This window comes from Hyla sarda, chromosome 2, assembly GCF_029499605.1.
Source record: "Hyla sarda isolate aHylSar1 chromosome 2, aHylSar1.hap1, whole genome shotgun sequence".
NCBI classification, from domain to species: domain Eukaryota; kingdom Metazoa; phylum Chordata; class Amphibia; order Anura; family Hylidae; genus Hyla; species Hyla sarda.
This window is the reverse complement of record NC_079190.1, coordinates 376,966,146-376,992,500: the sequence shown is the minus strand read 5'-3', so window position 1 is coordinate 376,992,500 and position 26,355 is coordinate 376,966,146. Positions and strand designations below refer to the sequence as shown.

The following is a 26,355-nucleotide window of genomic DNA, read 5'->3' as shown; positions in this document are numbered from 1 at the left end:
TCTGGGGGGGGTCCACTGTTCGGGGGGGGGGGGGGGGGGTCCACTGTTCTGAATTGACCGGCGATTTGCTGCAATCGCCGACATGGGGGTGGTTGCCAGGGGTTTGCACGGGGTGCCTGCTGATATCAGCAGGCACCCCGGTCCGGTCCCCGCCCAGCGAGCGGCGGGGACAGAAATTCCCATGTGCGTACCCATACGCCCTCAGTCCTTAAAGGGTAGCTCCCACCATCGCTTTTTTTCTTTTTTCTGTCCCTGCCTATTACCCATCTATCCCTAACCCCCTCCCTTTAAATTGTTTTTTTTTTTTACATATTAAAAAATGCCTTTGTCTGCCTGGTAGTGTGCTCACTACCGGGCAGACTTCCCCAGCAGGCACCACGTCACTGATGCCTGCTGGGGCCGACACTTCCGCCCGTAGTTCACCTATACAGGGCGCCTCCAGCTTGCCCTAACATCTATTGGCTGTCAGGGCATGCTGGGAGTTGTAGTGGGGAATCAACTGGAGGCATACTGTATAGGTGAATGGCCGCACATCCACATCCCGCCGTGCAGCTCTCAACCCCCCTGGCCCCGCTGCGCCGCTCAACCCACAACCCCCTCTCCCCCTGCAAAAGCACAAAAACACATTGAAAACAGACACAACATAGATATTTTTACCTGTCGCCGGGAGCCGGGGCCTGCCAGGGAGGCTGCGGGCGTCCTCTTCTTTCAAAGCGCTCACTCCCGCCTGTCTGATTGACAGGCGGGAGCGAGCACCGCAATGAATGATTTCCGACTCGTTGCCAGGCTTCAACGAGTCGAAATTCACTAGTGACGTCACTGCCTAATGCATTCGGCCACTAGGAGGGCGACCCCTAGTGGCTGAATTTAAAAGTGATTTTAAAACAAATTAAAGTAGATTAGAGAAATGTTGTAGTACTTAAGTACTACAACATATCAATTTTTTGATTTCATGACAGTGCCCATTTAAGGGGTTAATGTGAGTTCTGGCTGCTAATAGAAGTCACTTACAGTCTATGAAGCGAGTGCAGCTCCTACACTTGCTTTATAGAGTTACTGTACAAACCGATGTACATGTTTATCAGTGTACACTAAGGATCAAGCAGCACTGACGTACATGTATGTTACATATCCTCTAGGGGTTAATGGGAAGCTTCACCATGTTTTTCCCTATAAGGCTTCCCACACCGTGCTATGAACTTTTCAATAATCATTCTTACCTTTGTTCCTTTTTATATTAAGTCTTATTTGCAATCCACAGAAATAACTTTGTGTTCTGCACCGTATACGAATGATTATCAAGTAGTCATAACAAGTTAATGCCAATTTGCCTGTAATCACACTTCTGTAGGCCTGATTGGCATGCTAGGATCTTTGCAGCCACCAAAGTGTTGATTTCAGGGCATCACTGTGCCTGCATGTAACTGCCTGGAATACAGTGTGAAGATAGCTTTGCAACACCTTTTGAGGAGCCTGGGCTCACCCTGACATGGCAGATGTTCACACGGTTTGCCTGAATAGGTATGATATAGCCTTGGCCAGCAGTATAAAAGGCCTAGAAGGTGTCGCACTGCGATCCTTTTCTTTAACTGCAGTCAAGGCAGTCCCACCCAGGTGTAAGGATGTCCTGAAGATAGCTGACTGGCTTCAGTTACTTGGGAAAGTCCTTGCCTGGTAATCACACCCTCTGAGGCATGGTCACGGGCAAATGGCTGTGACTAGTTACGGCCCTGATGACTACTTGGTAGTCAATTAGCATTCGCTGCTGGGCACAATTAGGAATTGGGTCATGGTGGGAAGGATGAGTTAAACACCCATAAAAGTGTGAGCAGCCTTGTAGGGTAAAACATGGTGAAAGATTTGCTTAAGGGTACGTTCACACGGGTGGATTACATGTGGCATCTCCGCAGTGTATTTGCTGTGGAAAATCCGCAGCTGATTTTGTTGCCATTGACTTCAATGGGTCATCAGAAAATCCACAATAGAGGCAGTTTTGCAGATTTTCCTTCGGACCCATTGAATTCAATGGTAGCAGATTTTCTGCAGCAAATAAGCTGCGGAAATTCTGCAGGTAATCTGCCAGTGTTAAGGTACCCTTAATGTAACAGGATTTTACTAGAAATACAGATAACAATGTCAGCAAATCTGAGATAAATCTTGCATTGTACCTCTTGCTGTCTGGTGTGAATTTCATCTTCGACAATTAAAAATATATTATCAATTACTAATATGCACTTTTTCCCTTCACAAGGCTTTTTAGTATGTGTTGTGGAGAGGTCCTGATCTGAAGTCTCTCTATGTATTCTTGTAGGCCATCTGTTTGGAATTCCAAAACCAAATCTAGATATTTAGTCAAATATAAGCTTGTGACATATCATAACTGGTATGACCACTTTATGTATCAATAAACGTCTTGAGAATATAAATGATTGTAAAGTGCTCTGGTGTGGGGCAGCATTATTCCGATTTGCCTTCTGAATCGTGCTCAGTCTATCCAGAGCTAAGACCATTAACCTCCAGTATTGATTCAGACTCCAGCTGAGTTTGTAAAGGGCCTTTGCCCTGTGAGTTGTAGAAAGAAGCTGAATATGCTTTGTATAGATGTCAGCTTTTCTGTGTAGGACGACATGCATGACAGACACAACCTCTAACCGACCTTGCCTGCTTCACCTCAGCAGCTGCATGTTTTATGCATCTGTTGGGCAATAAAGATTGCTCAGGATTATTGTGAATTTGAGACATAATTTCTCTGTACTTTTCCTCTATTTTGCTTATACTTGAATTTTAAAATGTGGGAATATTTTTCTAGGAGTCGCTGAGTCTGAAATGCTTTGCTTCCTTTCTTTCATTGAGTAACTTTTACTTGCGTTGCTGCCCTGTGAACTATATATTAATGTTTAATGGCCAAGGGCACTTTTTTGATAGTGGGAGTGGGCAATATATTATTGAAGCAAAAAAAAAAAAATTTTTCACTTATTTTCACATTTACTGATACTCATATTGCAACCTGCTCCTATTGTTATATTTCTATCTTGCAACATAGAGGCAAATTACCATAACATGTGAAAGTTTTTTTTCCATTATTTACCTGTGCATAGGGGTGGCTCAGACACAACTGTAAACACTGACAGCATGAGTAATATACCGTACTAGTGGCACTTTGGCTCCAGTCCCAAATGATTGTCATGTGACTCAATTGTTACTCCTATGGCATATTGATCTACAATGGTTTTCTTAATCTGTCTTTTGGAGATCAATGTAGAAACCTACAATGTATAGACCTACTAATTTCCTGTGAATACATCAGGATGGGTCTTACTTTCTCAGTCCCTGATATTGTATACTAACACAATTTCGCAGAGTGTCACCTGCACTATTAGCTAGTATTGGTGCACCCTACCAGAAATATATTGAAGCCCCTTCTGTACTTTTTTGAGTGTGACAGCTTTCTCTGGCAGAGTTTTCCTTAGTCTCACTGCTCTTACAGTAAAGAACCCCCGTCTGTGCTGGTGTAGAAAATTTCTTTCCTCTAGGTGTCGAGTATGCTCCCTTGTTATAGATAGTCTTGGGTATAAACAGATCATTGAAAAGACCTTTCTTCCCTGTACTTAATGCAGTTTTCTATTCCATGTATGATCTGTACAGTTATACCCCTTTCATTGCACCCCATGATATTGGTTGCCTTTGCAGCAGCTGCCTGACACAGGTTGCTACAGTTATTTTACTTAAATGTATCTGGTAATGTCGGTCTTTTCCAGCTAGGTACAGATCTATTCAGACTCCACAGAAGCAAATTAGTAGGAATTTTTTTAATTAAGACTAAATAGTAAATTGCTTTATTTTGCATTTGGGGAACAAATGAACCATAGAAAAGAAAAATCAGTGTCAAACTATCCGTAGCCTTTAAGTACACTGGCCGGCATTTATCATTGTAGGTGTCAATGATGCATTTTTTCTACACCTTTTATTTTTTTTTTTTGTGTGTGTGTGTGTGTGTGTGTGTGTGTGTGTGTGCTGGTAATGTGTAGGCGCACCAAATTTATTAAATGGTCACAGAGCAATTGATAAATTTTGTGCAGGTAATCATTTTCTTAAATTTCTCTTCACAAACACCAAAAAGCTAAACTAAGTCAGGGCTGGTGTCGTTTGAGACTTTTCAGTGGCCTTGCGCGTTTTGTGCGCCTTTTCACAAAAAGGCGCAGTTCATAAAACCCTTCCATATCATGTGTATTGCCAAAATCAGTGGATTTTAACCCGAAATCAGCAGAAATGTGTAAACCAGAAGGCGCAAAGAAACCCTGCTTTTTTATTTTATTTTTATTTTTTTTGGCGCCTTTTCTAGACACAAAAAACAGTCTAAAGACAATGAAAAATGTCAGCCACTGACTCAACCAAATGAAAGTTTTGGTGGAGCTTTGGGTTTATCTATTATACTCAAAAGATACTGTACCACATAGGTGCATATTCTCTGCACATGGTCACTGTATGTGATCAAAACAATGTGATAACAGGTGGGCGCATGCGCGCAGCTCATTGGTGAGGATGTGTCCTATGTGAGCTCTGTGCCACCTACTGAGAACGGGCCTCTATAAGTGCTGTTAATGCAGCTCCTCAGCGGTGATTTCTTCACTGCACCTTACTAAGATGGCCAAGCAAGCACAGTCTACTTCTGGTACCTCTCCGATATAGTTATCGCAGACTATCCCGGACATGTTCTGATCAGGGCCTAAAGCAAAGATGGCGCCGACTCCCCCATGCGTGCCTGACCCGGGCCCCCAGAAGAAGAGGACATTGCTGACTCCTCTCCACTGCTACTCTCTCCGGCGGACCCGCTTAACCCCACAGACCTGTTCTGCAATATTCAAGCCATGTTTAAAGGCCTCAGCGGTTACAGAATTCACGAGACAGGTGGGCAAACTGGGACATAGAGTGGCAGACATAGAGATCAGAGCGGGCGAGCTTGCAAACACCATTGAAGCCGATCACCATGTTACGGACTGGATCTACTAGAACTCAAGATAGAAGACCTTGAGAACAGGTCTAGGAGGGTTAATGTCCGTATACACGTCTTACCTGAGTTGGTGACTGATATACTGGGGATGGTGACCAGCCTGTTTCAAGCTCACCTGCCACAATCTGACCCGTCTCTGCTCCGTATGGACAATCCACAGGGCCCTGGCTAGGCCCAAGAACGCTGACGTCCCCAGAGATGTGGTTCTCCGGCTCCACTACCCTGAGGTGAGAGAAGGTATCTTGCAGGCGACCAGGAATGTTTCCCCTCTCTCGGGCATGCTGCCCTTGGTCCACCTGTATGCGGATCTGGCCCTTTCTACTCCAGAGCGATGCCGCAATAGGTGTCCGGTCACCCTAGCACTCCAGAAAGCACAAATCAGATAACGGTGGAGGTTCCCCTTTAGCCTGCAGTTCCAGGTTAACGCATCGACCTACACTGTACGAACGCCCGCAGAAACCCTGGACACCCTACACAGGGAACATATTCCCTATGAAGATCCTCCGCCATTGCAAAGACGTCAGTCGCAACTTAAGCAAATCTGGAATTGGCTGGCTTCTCCTCGTAAATGCCACCACACTCAACCACAGAATCCGGGATGAACTTCCACCCTGACAGGATAATCTATACCCCCTTCTTATTGCCCTCATGAGACCTACTTTGGTATTACACCCCTCAGTATTATAGTGCTCCCCATTTGGACTTGTGTTTTTACCAGTTTTATCTACTAGTTTGTTCATGGTATCTGGACCCGACTGGTGGGTATTGTCTATCTATTTCCTATACTAGGGATCGACCGATATCGTTTTTTAGGACCGATACCGATAATCGGTGGAGTTTGGCGCCGATGGCCAATAACTTATACCGATATTCCGGTATAAGTTATCGGCTATTTATTAGGGATCGACCAATTATCGGCCGATAATCACTATTTTGGGCATTATCGGTATCTGCAATTGCCTTGCCGATAATGCCCTTCCCCCCCCCGCACCGCGACCGCCAACCCCCCAGACCCGCCGCACCGCGTCGCACCCCCCACTGCACCGCCCTGGCCCCATTGCCTCCCCCATCCCTGGTTTTATAATTGCCTGTTCCCGGGGCCCACTCTGCTTCTGGCTCCTGCTGCGTTATGCTGTGCGCAATGACGAGTGATGTGCGCGATGTGACTTCACAGTCAGTGCGCACAGTGACAGCTCAGGAGGACGCCACCGGAGCCAGATGTAGAGTGGACCGTTGGCCCCGGGAACAGGTAATTATAAAACCGGGGATGGGAGAGGCAATGGGGCTGGGGTGGGGCGGTAGGGGTGGCGGTGATAGGACTCGGGACCCCCGGACAGGCAGGGGGAGAGAAGCGGGTGGCGGCGGCCTATGGCACCGCAAAAGCCACTGCAGTTCATTGATTTAAAGCGCCCGCTTTAAATCAATGATCTGCAGCGGTGTCGCGGGGGGATATATAGCCGATAACTTATACCGGAATATCGGTATAAGTTATCGGCTATCGGCCCTAACCTCCAACGATTATCGGTATCAGCCCTAAAAAAAGACATTGGTCAATCCCTACTATTTATCCCCCCGCGACACCACTGCAGATCATTGATTTAAAGCGGGCACTTTAAATTAATGAACTGAAGTGGCTTTTGCGGTGCCATAGACTGCCGCCGCCACGAGGTTTTATAATTACCTGTTCCCGAGGTCCACTCTACATCTGGCTCCAGTGGCGTCCTCCTGAGGGCACTGTGCGCACTGACCGTCACGTCATTTGTCATTGCGTAACGCAGAACGCAGCAGGAGCCAGAAGAAGTGTGGACCCCGGGAACAGGCAATTATAAAACCGGGGATGGGGGAGGCAATGGGGGGGGGGGGGGCAACGGTCGCGGGGCATTATCGGCTTATTGGCAAGGTAATTGCCGATACCGATAATGCCCAAAATAGTGATTATCGGCCGTTCATATCGGCCAAACTGATAATCGGTCGATCCCTACTCTATACACCACCAAATGTTCCCTGACAGTTGGTTTAAAGGGTCCTTTTATCCTGCCGGCTATTGACTGATGTGTCATTCTACGCCTATGTCCACCTATGATCTTCTGGCTGGCCAAGTTTTTCTCCTGATTAGATGCGAGACTCAGGTTTTCAGAGATCGTGTTCTTGTCTTAATGTTTATTTACTGTTGTATTATTCTATTTACGTTGGAATAGTATTGCTGTACCTTATAATACACCTCACTGGCCATTTGATCGCTTCTTACCTATTATGGCGAGGTGTTCTGGTGGGATTAATTATCATGTTGTCACACATGCCTGTGTGGTGTCGAGGGCTAGGAGAGGAGGAGGAGCGCCCTCGGTGGTCAACACTCGAGGATTATTACTTTTTGTTGCATTGCGTTCTGTTTCTTTTACTGTCTTTTTCCCCTTCCCTATCCTCCTCCCTGAGTGTTCTGTTCCAGATGTCTTTGTTTCCATAAACAATTTTGCCTTGGTCCATTGCTCTATCTTCTCTTTCCTTACTCACTAATCCTTCTCTACAGTCCCCCTTATTGTTTCATATGTGTTGTGTAATATCCCACAATGTCTGGGGATTTAACTCCCCAATAAAACGCAAGAAGGCTTTTCTAGGTGAGCAGAAACATCACCCAGAGGGGCCTATCCCATCTACTATACTCTAGACATATACTGTGCATGGTTTGATCTTGATGTTGTCTTTTCCCACTTTCAATTTGGAACCAGATGCCTCACTCCCTACTCTTGCCATCTCAATGAGTAGCTATGGTGCCGTCCCCATAGCCGCACCCAGCTAGAAGACTTGTCCACCTTTTTTGCTGCTAATGATTCTCCAGAAGCAGAGGTTGGATTTGGACCACTCATAAAGCCTTTGAGATTCAGGATAAGTGAGAGTCCAAGCGCAATCTGATAGAATCTTGCTTGTCTCACTTGATTACTGCTCACCAGCTGAATCCCACTACTTATTTATATAGAGCTATAAAATCCACAAGGTTGCAACTGGATGCCACCTTGTTGGACACCATGGAGAAAGCTTTGCAGTGGACCAAAGCCTCCTACTATAAGTGGGCTAACAAACCTGGCAATATATAAATAAGGGGCACCTTATTCAAGTCAGACCGGGTGTCCACCTCTCACCCTGCACGTATATGATACCTTTCACTCTTTCTATTCTTCACTGTGCTGAACGCTCTACCCTCTCCTTCGTCTGAAGTGGATGCTTTCCTACCCTGTCTCTTTGCCCTCTACCCCCCCCCCCCCCCCCCCCCCCCCCATGGAAGAAGAGGTGACCAGTGGGATTTCTGACTTGAAACTTGGTAAGGCTCCGGGCCACGATGGTCTGTCTACAATGTATTCTAAGAAGTTCACTTCTTTTGTCCCTCATATTACTGCTCTGTGTAATGCTATACTGTCCGGAGACCCCATGCCCAAAAAATTCCTACAGGCCTCTATAGTTGTCATTCCCAAACCCCATAAAGATCTCCTACTCCCGTCCAACTACCGCACCATATCCCTTATTAATTTAGATGCCAAGATTTTTTACTCCATACTTGCCCGCAGACTTAATAATGCCTTCCCCACTCTAGTTCATAATGATCAAGTAGGATTCATCCCAGGGAGGCAAGCACCTGACAACATCCGCAAGGTTCTGAACATTGTTCAGTGGGCAACAGACGGATACACAGTTAGCACTGTTGGGCCACATATAGAAAAATTGTTAGACTGTGTCCTGGCAATATATGTTTGGGGTCCTGAGGGCTGTGAAATTTTCGAGCCCCTTTTGTGAAAGCCCTGTGGGTGTTGCACTCCTCTAACTTACCTCAACTCCCTTCCCCCTCTCCCACTCCCATATCTATTCAGTGTGGCACTCTTCAGGGGTGTCCCCCTGTCTAAAGCATTATTTTCCCGAATTATGGAGCCCCTGGCGACTCATTCGCCATCATCAAGATATTACTGGGGTAACCATAGCAACCTAAGAGGATGACCTGCTCTTAGCGCTCACAAAAATTGCTACTATCCTTTTTTACACTAACATGCTGGTGTAGACCCCAACTTCCCCTTTTCATAAGGGGTGAAAGGAGAAAAAGCCCCCCAAAATTTGTTAGGCAATTTCTCCCGAGTACGTCGATACCCCATATGTGGCCCTAAACTGTTGCCTTGAAATACGACAAGGCTCCAAAGTGAGAGCGCCATGTGCGTTTGAGGCCTGAATTAGGGATTTGCATAGGGGTGGATATAGGGAGTATTCTACGCCAGTGATTTCCAAACAGGGTGCCTCCAGCTGTTGCAAAACTCCCAGCGTGTTTGGACAGTCAACGGCTGTCCAGCAATACTGGGAGTTGTTGTTTTGCAACAGCTGGAGGCTCCATTTTGGAAACAGTGGCGTACCAGACGTTTTTCATTTTTATTGGGGAGGGGGGCTGTGTAGGGGTATGTGTACATGTAGTGTTTTTTACTTTTCATTTTATTTTGTGTTAGTGTAATGTAGTGTTTTTAGGGTACAGTCACATGGGCGGGGGGGTTACAGCGAGTTTCCCGCTGCGAGTTTGAGCTGCCGCACAAAATTTGCTGCATCGCAAACTTGCACCCTGATACTCACTGTAAGCCCCTGCCCATGTGAATGTACCCTGTACATTCACAGGGGGGGGACCTCCAGCTGTTGCAAAACTACATCTCCCAGCATGCACAGTCTATCAGTGCATACTGGTAGTTATAGTTTTGCAACAGCTGCAGGCACACGGGTTGGGAAACACTGAGTTAGGAAACAGACAATGTTTCCCAACCAGTGTGCCTCCAGTTGTTAAGAAACCACAACTCCCAAACATTCTCAGGCATGCTGGAAGTAGTAGTTCGGCAGCATCTTTAGAGCCAGATGTTGCCGAACTACAACTCCCAGCATTCTTGGAGTTGTAGTTTTGCAACACCTGGAGGACTACAGTTTGCAGACCACTAATACAGTGGTTTCCAATCTGTGCCCTTCCTGATGTTGCAAAACTTCAACTCCCAGTATGCCAAAACTGTCCAGGCATGCTGGGAGTTGTAGTTCTGCAACATCTGAAGGGCCAGATGTTACAGAACTACAAATCCCAGCATGCCTGGACAGTAAGGGCATGCTGAGGATGTGTAGTTTTGCAACATCTGGAAGGGCACAGTGTTCTCCAAACTGTGGACCTCCAGATGTTGCAAAACTGCAACTCCCAGCATGCCCAGTCGCTTTACGGCGACGTGCATTGCTGTAAAGGGCCCGACCGCGGCTGAAGAGGAACTCGCCTGTCTCCGCCGCCGCAGCCGTCTTCATCGTCTGGATCCGGGTCTTCAGGGACGAGGTAAGTACCGGGGCCGGGCCCCAGCACTCCCCCGTCCCCCGCCGCGTCCTCCGGTCTTCCTCCCGTCCTCTCCGGACTTGAAGGGGCCGGGCAGGGCGGGAGTAAGTAACCCCCCCCCTGCGATTGGTCGGTTAACTAACCGAAGAATCGCAGGGGATCGGAGGAGGTGGCAGGCTTGCCACCTCGCTCCTATACTTTAGCATGGTCCTGGCTGTCTATGACAGCCGGGATCATGCAAAATTACCGTGCGGTCGGGTCCCAGAGACCCGATCAGCCCGGTATCGCCGCAGATCGTAAGGGCGATTTCCCTTGGGATCTGCGGCCTACATGGCCCCCCTCGGCGTTTGCCCTGGATGCCTGCTGAAGGATTTCATCAGGCATCCGGTTCCGATCTCTGCTTGGCGCGCGGCAGGGACCGGAAAACGCCAGGGCTTATGGATACGCCCTGGGTCCTTAAGGCCCAGAGTGTGAGGGCGTATCCATACGCCCTGGGTCCTTAAGAGGTTAAAATATGAGAGACTCATTACATGCAAAGCAAGATAGTCCAAGCCGTGATTTGTCATAATTGTGGTGATTATGCCTCATGAAAGCGCCCCCCCCCCCCCAAATTACTATGATTTTTGGAGCCATGTAATCTGCTGGTGTTGGTCCACTGTGCTTCATAAAGGGTGCATTCACACCACGTTTTTACAATACCAATCCCGTACACGTTTTAATTTGAAAACCTTATGGAACCATATTGAAAACTGTATGCATTGACTCTCCATTGAGAACTGTATGCCAAACGATGCATCAGTTTTGTTTTGCGTCTTGTATGGTTTTGTCTGATTTCCCCCCCCCCCCCCCCATGGAATCAATGGGAACCGTAAAGAACTGTATGTGCAAAGGGTTCCAGCCGGTTTGCACCATAAGGTTTTTGACTTTGCACAGTTTTTTTTTTTTCTTAGAATTTCATTCAAACAAGTGAAACTTTATTCATAATGGAGTGAAAAGTTAAAAACGTATACGTTTTTTCTTTAAAAAAACGGATGCACCCAGACATCATTTTCTAAAATTTGTACACATGTTTTGATAGTTTTTAGTACGGTTTTGAGGAATCTGTTTTTCATCAAAAACCTGATACGGGAAATGTATTGCAAAAACATGATGTGAATGCAGCCTAAGTCCAGGGTCAACGCATCTATCTACCGGGAGATTTTGGAGCACTTCATGCTTCCTTCCCTTTTAAGATGCATTACTGAAATACAATGGACTTTGGCACGATAATCTAATTTTTTGAGTTTCACCTGTAAATACTTCTGTTCCATTCCAGTGTTCTTCATCAATGAACAGTGTGTTATAATTTAATGGGTCGGTACTGGGGCTAATGCAGAATCTTTGCTATGTTGCTTAACATTGTGTGTATTGGGGCAAATGATCTACACAAAGGTTGTCATTAGGGATGCAACGAAAATTATCTGCCGAAAATGCCCTTTTCAGCCTTTTTGGCTAAGGGGATTTCCTGCTGATAATTTTGGTGGGCGTGGCTTGCAATTCATATGAACTGCACACCGGCACTACACTGCCTCATTCCCCAGGAGCTGTGCTCACTTCATACTGGCTAATGCAGGACATCGCTGATCCATGTGATGTGAACTCTTTAGACCCTGCAATCTAAAATGCCGAAAACAATCTGCGGTAGCTCATTGGAGCTGATCAGGACACCCGCGGGGACCTGCTGGGTACCGATCAGCTGAGAAAACGGGCGGAGGTTCTCTACCTTCGTCTGTCCTGTCTAATCGGTGCTCCAATAATGCAGGCCTTAGCAGCCTGTGGTAATGGAGCGCCGATAACACTGATCAGTACTGTGTTATAGGTTCCTATAGCATGGCAATTATCAGTTTCTAGAAGTAAAAAAATTACATCTGTGTGTCTCCAGCTGTTACAAAACTACAAATCCCAGCATGCCCTACAGCCATTGGCTGTCTGGGCATGCTGGGAGTTGTAGATTTGCAACATCTAAAGGCACATAAATGGAAAACACTGCCCTATGGGGCCAAAAAAATATTGTGAAAATAAATTTGTTAAAAATATAAAGGCAATAAATAAAAAAAGCCCCTCCCCCTAAATAAGTTTAAATCACCCCCCCCCCTTTATTTTTTTCAAATAAAATAAAGTTAACAAAAATAAACATATTTGGTAACGCCATGTGCATAAATGTCTGAACTATTAAAATGTAATGTTAATGAAACCGCACAGTCAATGGCGTAAATGTAAAAAAAAAAGGCCAGAATTGCTGATTGTTCACTTAATGTAGCAAAAAAGTAATCCAAAAAGTCCCATCAAATTAAAACGGTACTGATAAAAAAAATACAGATCACAGCGCAAAAAAATCAGCCCCTATACAACCCCATATATGGAAAAATAAGAAAGTTTTATATAGGGGTCAGAAGAGAACGTTTTAACCCTTAAGGACCAAGCCGATTTTGGCCTTAAGGACCAGGCCAACTTAAATAAGCATTTTCTTTCTTTTCCTCCTCCGCCTTCTAAAATCAAAAACTTTTTTTCGCAACCAGTTGTCCTTTTGTAATGACATTAATAATTTTTGCTATAAAATGTATGGTGCAACAAAAAACATTTTGTGTTGCGAAATTAAGAAAAATGCAATTTTGCTAATTGTGGAAGCTTTCGTTTTCGCGCTGTACAATTTACGGTAAAAATGAAGTGGTCTTTATTCGTTGGGTCAATACGATTAAAATTATACCCATGATCTATTATTGTACTGCTTAAAAAAAAGAAAAAAAGAAAAAGTCTCAAACTTTTTAATCAAACTAGTGCATTTAAAAAAATGTTTTTCAAGTTTTACAACAGCTAAAGGTTTGTCCTAAGGGTACATTCACATGGGCGGGTTTACAGGGAGTTTCCAGCTTCAGGTTTGAGCTGCGGGAAAATTTTCTGCTGCACCGCAAACTCATAGCGGGAAACTCACCGTAAACTCCCGCTAGTGCAAATGTACACTAAAAACACAACACTACACAAAATAAAGGATAAAACACTACATATACACCCCCTACACTGTTGTAAAATGCTCTGCGGACGCACAACAAGGCTCAGGAGTGAGAGCGCACTATGTACGTTTGAGGCCTAAATTTGCACAGGGGTGGCTGATTTTACAGTGGTTCGGACATACATGCAAACAAAAAAAATACCCACATGTGACCCCATTGAAAACTACACCCCTAACGGAGCGTAACAAGGTGTATAGTGAGCCTTAACAGCCCACAGGTGTTTGACGAATTTTCGTTAAAGTTGGATGGGAAAATGAAGAAAAAATGTTTCACTAAAATGCTGGTGTTACCCTAAATTTTTCAATTTCACAGGGGAAAATAGGAAAAAAAAGCCCCCCAAAATTTGTAACCCCATTTCTTCTGAGTAAGAACATACCCCATATGTTGATGTAAAGTGCTTTGCGGGCAAACTACAATGCTCAGAAGAGATGGAACGCCATTGGGATTTTGGAGAGAAAATTTGGCCGGAATTGAAAGCCACGTGTGTTTACAAAGCCCCAATGGTCCCAGAACAATGCACATTTGCAGTTTTTTATGCGTTTATGGCACCATAGGAGCTTCGTAAATGTGACATGCCACCCAAAAGCCATTTCAGCAAAATTCACTCTCCAAAATGCCATTGTCTCTCCTTCCCTTCTGAGCACTCTAGTGCACCCACAAAGCACTTTACATCCACATATGAGGTATTTCCTTACTAAAGAAAAATGGGGTTACAAATTTTCGGGAAGATTTCTCTACTTTTATCCCTAGTAAAAATTCAAAAACTGGGTCTACAAGTGAGTGTAAAAAATGAATATTTTTTTGAATTCTCTCCTTCACTTTGCTGCTATTCCTGTGAAACACCTAAAGGGTTAACAAACTTTCTGAATGTCATTTTGAATACTTTGAGGGGTGCAGTTTCTATAATGGGGTAATTTATGGGGTATTTCTAATCCAAATCAAAACTGAACTGGTCCCTGAAAAATTCAGATTTAGAAATTTTCATGAAATTTTTTTAAATTACTGTTGAAATTTGAAGTAAAGTATTGACAAAAATTTACCACTATGATAAAATAGAATGAAGATGTCCAGCGCAGGTAGATCAAGCAAGCTCTTTATAGAATATAGCTTCAGCACATGGAAAACAGAGTGACTCGATTTGGCCCGAATGTAGAGCCTTAGTCATACAAAGTAAAAGCAGACGTACAAATCTTAAATAGGGAGCGCTGCATCGGATCAGCCAATCACCTGGTCTGCACCGTGCAGTGCACACCTATCGCTCAATTACCATGCAGGTGCAAGTAGCGCAGTGGCATGGAATGGAGCAGTGTAAAAATATGGAATGTGAGTACCACATCATATAATCAAAAGTATATATACAAAGCCATTAAAAACTATTATGGACATTTATCAACTGGTTTAGTCAGGTTTTCTTTACTATAATTGTCGCAACTGCGACTACGCTATTTTTCGTGCAACATTTTGACTGGAAACCGAGAAAAGCAAGTTTTCCAAAAATTAACTACGTAGTAATAATTTTAAAATGGACTACGGGTAGTCAGGTATTTAACTGCGACAGTCGCAACAGAGTTAAAAATTGACTACATTTACTCCAGCTCAAACATGGAGCAGAAAAAGCTACTACCAAAGTAAAAAAGGAAAAATTGCTCACGTGAAAAAATTATCAACAGGCTGAAACCAGTTGATAAATAAGTCACACATAAGCAAAAAAAAGTAAGGAAAAAATTACTAAAAAAAGAATACATAAGCAAACATTGATAAATGTCCCTCTATATGTTCATACTTATAAAACCATAATGTTGAAAAAAGATCTCATTCAGACAGTCAATTGAAAAGGGAAAATCATACACAATTGTAAATAATACCAACATGTAATACAAAAATATGTAGGTAATAACTATTAAAGGTACATATCTATGCTTGTGTACTGTTATACCCCGTACCTTATATAAAAAAAAACCCTTAAGATATAACTAGCTTAGGTATGCTGTCTGAAAAATGTACGCAACACACCCAATGTTGTCTATGTGCTCACTTGTCGTGATTGCAGGCTGCAGTATGTGGGGTGCACCACCACCCCTTTGAAGGTGCGCATCCGAAAACATATTTAGGATATACCCCACTTTAACTCTAGGCATATTTCCATGGTATCAAGACATGTAGCAGAAGTGCATGCAGGGGACACTTCTTCCCTTGCCCTGCAGGGTCTGGAATGAGTTACACCCCCTATCAGGGGAGGCAATCTCAGATCCAAACTCCTGGATCGGGAGGTGTTTTGGATCCTAAAATTGAACCCAGTCGTACCCCAAAAGGACTTAACAAGAGGTTGGACACTATTCTTCACTATTAAGTAGTTCACAGAGGAAGAAAGGAAAAGGGATATTAATGAGTCCCTGATAGCTCCTTATTGTCCTTCTTCCTATTGTTTAATAGTAGTAATTTTTTGCATATACTGTGCTTTTTTTTTTTTATGCGGTCCCACCTCCTTCTCCCTTTTTTTTTTTTTTTTTTTTTATCACGGTTGACATATAATAATCCCTTTCTCTACATGTGTCTGCTTATTATGTTTTATCTATTTATTATCCTAGCAATACACAGGGATTTTATGTGCATGTTCCTCTTATTAACATCTATTCATATATTCTCTTGCGTACATTTTTCAGACAGCGTACCTAAGCTAGTTATATCTTAGTTTTTTTTTTTATATAAGGTACGGGGTATAACAGTACACAAGCATAGATATACCTTTAATTGTTATTACCTACATATTATTTTTGTATTACATGTTGGTATTATTTAATTGTGTATGATTTTCCCTTTTCAAATGACTGTCTGTCTGAATTAGATCTTTTTTCAACATTATGGTTTTATAAGTATGAACATATAGTTTTTAATGGCTTTGTATATATACTTTTGATTATATGATGTGGTACTCACATTCCATATTGTTACACTGCTCCATTCCGTGCCACTGCGCTACTTGCACAGTATATGGTGCTGCTGCACATGCATGGTAATTGAGCGATAGGTGTGCACTGCACGGTGCAGACCAGGTGATTGGCTGATCCGATGCAGCGCTCCCTATTTAAGATTTGTACGTCTGCTTTTACTTTTGTATGACTAAGGCTCTAGGTTCTGGCCGAAGTGCGTCACTATGTGTTTTCCATGTTCTGAAGCTATATTCTATAAAGAGTTTGTTTGATCTACCTGCGCTGGACATATTCTTCACTCCCATGACCGTGCTACAGGCGTTGCCCACGCGAGTCTGCGCGTTAAGGGCTTGGGAGAGAAATGGACTTTCACCTGTTAGCTGATAAAATAGAATTTCATGAAAAAACTCTCAGAATGAAAAGTAAAAGCATCCCAGCGTTATTAATGCTTAAAGGAGTACTCTGGTGTAGATACTCTTGCTCCGTCCTGCCTGGGCGCTATGTGACACTTCGTTCACACGGAAGTATGAAGAGGATAGACCGGAGGACCGATCAGCTGTAGTGGCACTCCACGGGAACCCAGGAAGGTGAGAGATTGCTTATTTTAATTTTTTTGCAGCCCGGGCAGGACGGAGCAGGAGCACTCTGCACCAGAGTACTCCTTTAAAGTGACAGTGGTCAGATGGGCAAAAAATGCTCTGGTCCTTAAAGCGTACCCGTCAGATCACTCATAAAAACTGTCATATGTTGCTCAGTATCTCATCCTGATCATGTACATGTACTTTTTTTTTTTATGTTTCTATGACCTACATTTCTCTCAGAATTAGCTTTATTTCTGAAATACCTTAATTTTATCCACCAGAAGCAGGGGGACTGGTCCCTCACTGTGATAACCACTCCCCCTTCCTCACCTCAGTCCAGTGCTTCCCAACCAGGGTGCCTCCAGCTGTTACAGAACTGCAGCTCTCAGCGTGCCCACACATCATTTGGCTGTGCAGGCATGCTGGGAATTTTAGTTTTGCAACAGCTGGAGGCATATGATTTTAGTCCTCCTCTATTACACACACACTCTCTCAATGGCTTCATATATTCTTACACATACACATTAGATAGACACACTGATGTACACACATACATATATCCAGACACACACACACATATACACACACACACACACACACACACACACACACACACACACATACATGCAGGGACACTTACTTTTTCGTCTGCAATGCAATGTGTTTCTGCCTCTCTCACACAGCAGACATCAGTGAGAGCTCGGCAGCAGTCTTCCTGCCCCTCCCCTTCTCTTCACATGAGTCCGCAGTGTGTACAGCCCCTCCCCCTCCGAAACGTCCAGGACGAAGCACTGTACATAGCAGGACTGAATTGATTCCAGAAGGCAGGGGGGCAATTGCAAAACCTATTGGTTATACATGCTTTACAACATATCAAAAGTTTTTATGTGAAAGGGGAAAATGGGCATGGTCCTTAAGGGGTTAAAATAGCCTGATGTCAAATTTACACTTTTTTGTATATTTAAGTAAATCGTGGCTTATTGCTAAATATGCCCTGCAGGTTGAATGTAGATCATAAACAGTGTGAACATAATCTAAAATGATTGCAGTGTCTTGCTGTGTTTTGCTGCCTTTTTTAACCCTTCAAGGCTTTCACCACCTATTGGCAGGATAGTTGCTTGCCTAGAGTACCAATTTGATGAGGGAGATGCCACTGCCCGCAGCCACAGTCTTTTATGTGTAGCTGGCCTAAGTCTTGGCAGCCTCATCAGGACCCTTTATTACTGTCTGACCTCACTGACAGGTCTGATTGAGGCGAAGCTATTGCGCTACCAGAACAGCAGCGTCCTCCTGCACCCCTGGTGATCAAGAGAACTTAGTGCGCTCCAAGTGGTGGGGGAGGAGTATAGGGACAAACAGGACACATTAGGCACACACTCATGTTGTGCACCAACACCCCCCAATGTTTGTGCTGCACATGTTGATGAGGAGTGGACTCGACCAGACCTGTTGCTAAACACTCCTAGGACAGGACAAGAGACAAATCACTTCTATACTGCACCACCACCAGTCAAAGTAACAAGTTAAAGTAGGCAATAATGGGGGTGTAGTGGGAGGGAAGGGGCTTTTCTGAAAAATGTGGGTTTAGTTTTGAGTCTTTGTTGGAAATATGTCCGACTGTCTTGTATTGAAGATGATGTAGGGGGCCATGTAATGTATTACATACAAAATTAGTGTATTAAGTACAATGTATTTGCTCTTGCGTGGCGGCATGTAATATAGTGTTTTAGGGTGACAAAAATCCTCATACCAGTCATGCTGTTTTGTACAAATGATAGCTCTTTTGCCTCACCTTTACTAATAGTACAGTAATTGCAAGTAAAAGAACTTGTAAACATTGAAGAGGCTGCAGTACCTGCATGAGTACAAAGAGCCCTTTAAACAACTGATTGGCCGGGGTCTGACTCTCAGCATCCGTGTTTGAAGGGTTTGTGGTGCTAAGAATAGGCTATTTTTTAATCCTTTGCAAAGCCCTTTTAAAGGAGATATCTCATGGATAAAAACATCCTCTATCGAGAGGATCTCCTGTATGGAGCCCCGGCTCTTCTCTGGAGCGGCACATCATGACCTCCACCTGAAGCCGGAGGCTGCCATGCCCCCTCCATATATCTCTATGGGAGAGCCGTTCGGCTATCTTAGACTCTCCCATAGATGTATATTGAGGGGACGTGATGGCCCCCGCTTCAGGCATGAGTTGTGATGCACTGGTCCTGGGGAGAGCTGGGGCTACATACAGAAGATCGTGTGGAACCCCAGCGCTCGCACCCCCCGCCATCTAAAACCAATCATAGCTTACCTCACACTCTGAACTGCTCTGGACTGTGTGTAGCAGAGTGAGGGAGTAAGTTCTCCCCTGTATGGCTTCAGATGATGTCACAGCCTGCTGGGTAACGCCCCATCCCAGTCTGTGAAACTGAGCAGAAAATACAGAGCCATATAAAGGTAGGTTTATCATGATGGGGGCAGTAAACTGGGAGGATTATGAAGGAGTACTCCGTGGTGTTAAAATTGTCCCATACAGCCGGCAGTAAAAAAATAAAGGGATACATACCTTCCGCTGCCATCCTCTCCCTGGTTGCCGGTGGTCGGTGAGTCATACTGCACTCAGCCAATCACCGGCCGCAGCGAAGTCCTGCCTCGGGCGGCGGTAGGCTGAGAGGCAGTGTGGCTGTCCCGAAAACCGGGGCCATAAACGTCAGTGCCGCTCAGCCGATCGCCGGCCAAAAGTGTCAAAACATGTTAGCTCATCCACAAGGTACATGGTGTAGAAAAGAAAACCACCAAATTTGCTAAATTATCTTTTACTATTTCACTTCAACGATTTATTAATTTTTATATATATATATATATATATATATATATATATATATATATATATATATATATTTTAATAAATTTTTTTGTTCGAATGTTATTGAAAAATTAAAAGGTATCATTATAGTAGGTAGTTATGGCTATTATAGGGCGAGGAGGAAAACATTTGTGTAAAAGTGAAAATTGGCCGGGACAAGTGGATTGTCATGAGGGACAAGTAGATTTTGGTCCGTTTTAGTCCTGTGGAAAAGATTTTTTATTTATTTTTTATTTATTTTTTTTAAATAAAATTTCCACACCCCGGTGCCACAAATAATGAAGGCAGTTCTGAAGGCAAAAGAGGTCCAACCTGGTACTAGATTCACTGGAGAGGTAACAGGAAGGCTTACCTCTTGTTCACTGGTGTCCGTGGCTCTGTCATTGATGGAGCCTGGCTGGACCAGGCTTCATCAATGGATTGCAGAGCACACCGATCAATGGAGTTCAATGATAGTGGTTTTATTTATTTTTTATTTCCGCATCCCTGTCTGAAGCTGGCAACTGCTTCAGCTGGCTGTCCTTGGGTGTTTATGGTGCTGTAACATGTCATTTATGACCTTTTGTCACTAGTAAAAGCTGGCAAAGACCCACAGCAGTTTAAAGTAAAACACTTACTTTGCTGATGAAGCGCACAAATGGTGTTGTTTAGCAAGTGTCCATATGGTTGGAAATAAGAATTGTAATTGTTCGTGTAAGTTCGTTGTGCTGTTACCATCGATTGTAACTAGTGATGAGCGAACATTACAGTAAATTTGATTCGTCCCGAACTTCTCGGCTCGGCAGTTGCTGACTTTAGCATGCATAAATTAGTTCAGCTTTCAGGTGCTCCGGTGGGCTGGAAAAGGTGGATACAGTCCTAGGAAAGAGTCTCCAGCCCACTGGAGCACCTGAAAGCTGAACTAATTTATACAGGCTAAAGTCATCAACTGCCGAGCCGAGAAGTTTGTGACAAATTGAATTTACCGTAAGTTCGCTCATCTCTAATTGTAACATTAGTAGTTTAATCTCTAATGTAAAACGCGAAGGAACCCTAACTGTAAATTGCAAACTGTAAATTCAAAGCTGCTTAGAATTGAGTAAAACTGCTTATGGGCTAAGCACATTTTCCAATGAAACAAATTAATTTGTATATGAATATCTAGATCCATTTCTACAATATATATATATATATATATATATATATATATATATATATATATATATATATATATATATATATATATATATATATATATATATATATATATATATATATAAAAATTGTGGTAGCTGACTTCATAGATCTGAAATAAGCATTTTTTTTCCCACCAGAAATCGAGCTATAGCAGATTATCTACGTTCCAATGGCTATGAAGAGGCATACTCTGTTTTTAAGAAGGAGGCAGAGCTAGATATGGTAAGATCTACTCTTCACAATTTCATTTTATTTCATTTAATGTTAGGTGCAACTTTTTATCAGTCATAAATGTCAAAGTATACTTGACTTATTTTAAATTAACTTATACTTCAGAATAAACATGTTTTATTTACTTTACACACGCACACATATATTAGGAGGGAGAAGCAGCACAACTAGACTGTCAATAATGAAGGGTGCAAGCAGGCCAAGGGGCCAGGTCACGGATCCCCACAAACCTCAATGGCAATAATCCAACAGCACTCCAAAAATGTGAAAAACTGATAGTTTATTCACCCATGTCTATGCCACGTTTCGGCAACCCGCCTGTAGCCATTCTCAAGTATAACAGACAGTGATCCATGCAAGGTATAAATACAAGTGCATCCAATACAATCAATAATGAGCTTGTTAATAAGCAATGTAAAAACAATGTGCATTAAGAGACATAATCCTGCATATATTTTCCCCTCGTGGCAGAGAACGCCACGTTCAGGATAATGCATTACTATTGCATTATGCCATAGTAATGCATTATCCCGGACGCGGCGTTCTCTGCCACGAGGGAACGATATATGCAGGATAGATTACTGCTGGTGAGTGTATGCATGCCATGCCCTCCTCCTGTGTATGTTCATGCCATATTGTACCTGTAACTTAATATACTTTATATGAATAGTTCATGAAGTTTTTGTATCTTTTATAAGGTTTTAATCACTGCCACTAATGCACTTTACATATCTATAATGGAACAGTATAGTTTGGTCTATATTAGAATCCTCTTAACCCCTTAACGACGCAGGGCGTATATTTACATCCTGCGATATGAAGCGGGATCGCGCCGCGATCCCGCATCATATCTCGTCGGTCCCGGCACTCATCAACGGCCGGGACCCGCGGCTAATACCACACATCGCCGATCGCGGCGATGTGCGGTATTAACCCTTTAGAAGCGGCGGTCAAAGCTGACCGCCACTTCTAAAGTGAAAGTGACCCGGGTACTCAGTCGGGCTGTTCGGGACCGCCGCGGTGAAATCGCGGCATCCCAAACAGCTGGCAGGACACAGAGAGGGCCCTTACCTGCCTCCTCGGTGTCCGATCGGCGAATGACTGCTCCGTGCCTGAGATCCAGGCAGGAGCAGTCAAGTGCCGATAACACTGATCACAGGCGTGTTAATACACGCCAGTGATCAGCATAGGAGATCAGTGTGTGCAGTGTTATAGGTCCCTATGGGACCTATAACACTGCAAAAAAAATGTAAAAAAAAAAGTGTTAATAAAGGTCATTTAACCCCTTCCCTAATAAAAGTTTGAATCACCCCCCTTTTCCCATAAAAAACATAAAACAGTGTAAAAAAAATAAACGTATGTGGTATCGCCGCGTGCGTAAATGTCCGAACTATAAAAATATATCATTAATTAAACCGCACGGTCAATGGCGTACGCGCAAAAAAATTCCAAAGTAAAAAAAAAGCGCATTTTTGGTCACTTTTTATACCATTAAAAAATTAATAAAAAGTGATCACAAAAAGTCCGATCAAAACAAAAATCATACCGATAAAAACTTCAGATCACGTCGCAAAAAATGAGTCCTCATACCGCCCTGTACGTGGAAAAATAAAAAAGTTATAGGGGTCAGAAGATGACATTTTTAAACGTATAAATTTTGCTGCATGTAGTTATGATTTTTTCCAGAAGTGCGACAAAATGAAACCTATTTAAGTAGGGTATCATTTTAACCGTATGGACCTACAGAATAATAAGGTGTAATTATTACCGAAATATGCACTGCGTAGAAACGGAAGCCCCCAAAAGTTACAAAATGGCATTTTTTCTTCGATTTTGTTCCACAATTATTTTTTTTTTTCCGTTTCGCCGTGCATTTTTGGGTAAAATGACTAATGTCACTGCAAAGTAGAATTGGCGACGCAAAAAATAAGCCATAATATGGATTTTTAAGGGAAAAATTGAAAGGGTTATGATTTTTAAAAGGTAAGGAGGAAAAAACGAAAGTGCAAAAACAGAAAAATCCTTAAGGGGTTAATGCACATTTTTTTTACATTGTTTAATAACAAGCTCATTACTGATTGCAATTGTATTTATACCTTGCATGGATCACTGTCTGTTATGCTTGAGAATATATTGTGTGAGTCATTCATTCCTAACTGTCCTGAAGTTGCAGGCATTATCTGCTATCGTGTTCTCGAACACACACATAGTGACACATAAACAAATATAAGTATATGTAGTGTCTGTTAATGTTGCCTTTCGTAGTAAGGCCTTTCATAGTGTGCTTGACTTCTGTTACTATTGGTCTCTTATGAGAAGCTTTGTTACAGCTACTGGTGAATGGGCACAGATAGTCACAATCTAAATCTAGTGGTGTCTTGTAAATACAGTGATCCCTCAACATACAATTTTTAATTCGTTCCAAATGAACCATCGTTACTTTGAATCCATCGTATGTTGAGGGAGCCATGCAGTAGTAATATAATATGTTATACTCGTACGTCCCCGCTGCTCCGGACTGTCACTGCTGATCTGGACAGTCGCTCCCCATCGCCGTCATCATGTCCCCGCTGCTCCGGACCATCACCGCTGCCCTGGATTGTCCCTCTCCATCGCAGTCATCACGCCGCTCCTATTGGATGACGGGACGGCGTGCGCGGCGACGTGATGATGACGGAGAGCAATGGCCATGCAGCGGAGCATGAAGAGGACGGTCCGGAGTGGCGGGGACAGGTGAGTGACACGGGCACACGGGCCACATTAAACGAGTATCCGGCTGCAGCTGAACAGTCTTTGCTGCTGGATAGCCGTTTAGGCTATGGCCCCGACATACAAAAGAATCATGTTGATGCTGCCTTCAACATTACGATGGCCTCTGAGAGGCAATCGTATGTTGAAATCATTGTATGTCGGGGATCACTGTATATGTTTACTACCACCAATGGCTGTTGATGAGCTGATAGTGCTCCAGGTCAGAGGTTATGGTCTGATCGCTGAGATTGTTCAGTCCTAAAGATAGTTTGTTGGTAGCACATGTCCCCACGTAAATGAGGGATGTACAACTAGTGATAAAGGTCAAGGGCTGCATGAGTGATCCAGTGATCGATCATTTATGTGGCCAGTTACTCCCAATAACTGGACCATGTAAAATCTGCATAGGCTACATGTCACTTGTGCTATTTAACTATCTTATTTTATATTGGGGTCCGTCAATAGCTGAGAAAAATTGTGCCACTATTCACATAAAAATCTGCCAGGTTTGGCTATAAAGGCGCAGTAAGGAACCCCTGACAGCAGTTTGAGCTCTGTCTCCTCTTGTGACCTTTGTGTAAACAACTGTATAATACATTAGTTTCATTTGTTTGCTTTCTTCTTTGTACACCTTTACTTCCAATCTACAATGCCATAATTCAGAATTAAGAGCCAGTGTTAGATCTAAGGGGACATAAGTTTGTTGGGAACATAAAAAATACGTAGTAATATATAGAAAGGATTTAGTAACAATCTGTTTTGTTTTTTCTTTTTAAATCTCTTTTTAGAATGAAGAGTTAGATAAGAAGTATGCTGGCCTACTGGAGAAGAAATGGACATCAGTTATCAGATTACAAAAGAAGGTAAGTGCTCTGTGTGTCAAAGTATGTTTGTTATATATGAATATTGTTTTGCACCTGCCCTAAAAATATATAAATTGGTCATTATGACTTGGCCCCTTTAGGACATACGCCGTATATGTACAGCGGTGCAGCAAGGTACCTTGCACAGTTAGAAGTGAGCTATGGTGCAGCTATGATAGCAGCCAGGGACTTGCTGCCAATGGCAGACATCAGCGATCATGTTGATGTCCACCATTAACCCTATAGATGCAGTGATAAATGCCGATAATGACATCTATAGGTTTGGGTAAATAGCGGCCAAGATCTTTTAAACTCCTGTGTGCCTCAAGATGGCCAATCTTCTCGTGCAGGCTTCCATGGCAGGCTGTAAAAATTCGCAGATAATACAGATCAGCGTAACATTTTTTACATATTACTGAAGAATATGTTGCAATGTAGTAATCTAATAATTTCATGTAAACTTGCATAATAAATGCATCTAATTGCATGTAAACTTAATGTAAAATACTAAAAATACTTAATATTAAAATTTAAATCCCCCCCCCCCCCCCTTTTCCATTTTTTAAAAACATATTTGGTATAGGCACAAGTGAAAATGTCAGTCTGAACTATTAAAACATAGGGGGAGATTTTTCAAAACCTGTGCAGAGGGAAAGTTGCCCAGTTGCCCATAGCAACCAATCAGCTCGCTTCTTTCAATTTTAACAAGGCCTTTGCAAAATGAAATAAGAAATCTGATTGGTTGCGATGGGCAACTGGGCAACTTTTCCTTTGCAGAGGTTTTGATAAATCTCCCCCATAATGTTTATGATCCAGCACGGCGTGATCCCTCTGAAAAGTTTACAAATAGTTTTGTTTTGCAAATTTTTTTTCTTCTTTGCCATACATTTTATGGTTGTTAAAATGTACAATTGGTCCTGCAAAAAAAAAAACTCATGTGGCCCAGTAGATGGAAAAATAAAGACTCAAAAAAGAGTTGACTGGGTCCTCATATAAAGTGATCCTGTATTGATGGGAGATGCCTTTTACTTTACAATTGGTGGTTTGACTTCTGGAACCTGCACGAAGCTTCCAGTGCTGCAGTCCTGTCTTCATGCAATCATTCATTGTTCTGTACTGCAGCCAGCTCCATATGTCTTAATGCAGACAGCTGCAGTTCCCTGTACGGTGTCTGATCCGTTGTGCAGGGAAACTTTGTAATTGGGCCCCAAGGCTGATGCATTTTCTGGGCTGTTTTGTCTTCCAGAGGTCAGTTCCACCAGTTACAGTGATGACAAATCCTAGCAATATGCCATTACTGTATGAGGTGGCAATATCCTTTTAGCTACTGTTCAGGACCTCCCCTGAATTATAGATTGGTGGCCCTGAGTATATTTTGGGCCATCCAATAAATCTCTGAGGCCTTGCCTTCATATGCATTTCAACAGCAATAGACTGAGAACCTCCTGTTTATGCAGTGCAAATGAGTCTTCAAAAGGATTTTGGACTGTCAGTCTTGTGTTATTGGCCAGCTAATGCCAAACATGTTGTGTTTGTCACCAGTGTCGCACAAGCGGAAGTGTAAATGTATAGAACCAGGGGCCATTGC

General features: G+C 43.2%; 1 protein-coding gene across 2 annotated transcripts in view; it reads left to right on the top strand.

Moving 5' to 3' along the window:
* The window catches only part of PAFAH1B1 (platelet activating factor acetylhydrolase 1b regulatory subunit 1), a 117,300-nt gene that overhangs the window by 57,698 nt on the left and 33,247 nt on the right, over nucleotides 1-26,355 (top strand). For both annotated transcript variants that reach the window (XM_056558455.1, XM_056558456.1), the window contains 2 exons: nucleotides 21,060-21,144; nucleotides 24,693-24,767. In XM_056558455.1, coding sequence (XP_056414430.1) covers nucleotides 21,060-21,144; nucleotides 24,693-24,767 — 160 coding nt within the window. The remainder of the gene's footprint in view (nucleotides 1-21,059; nucleotides 21,145-24,692; nucleotides 24,768-26,355) is intronic.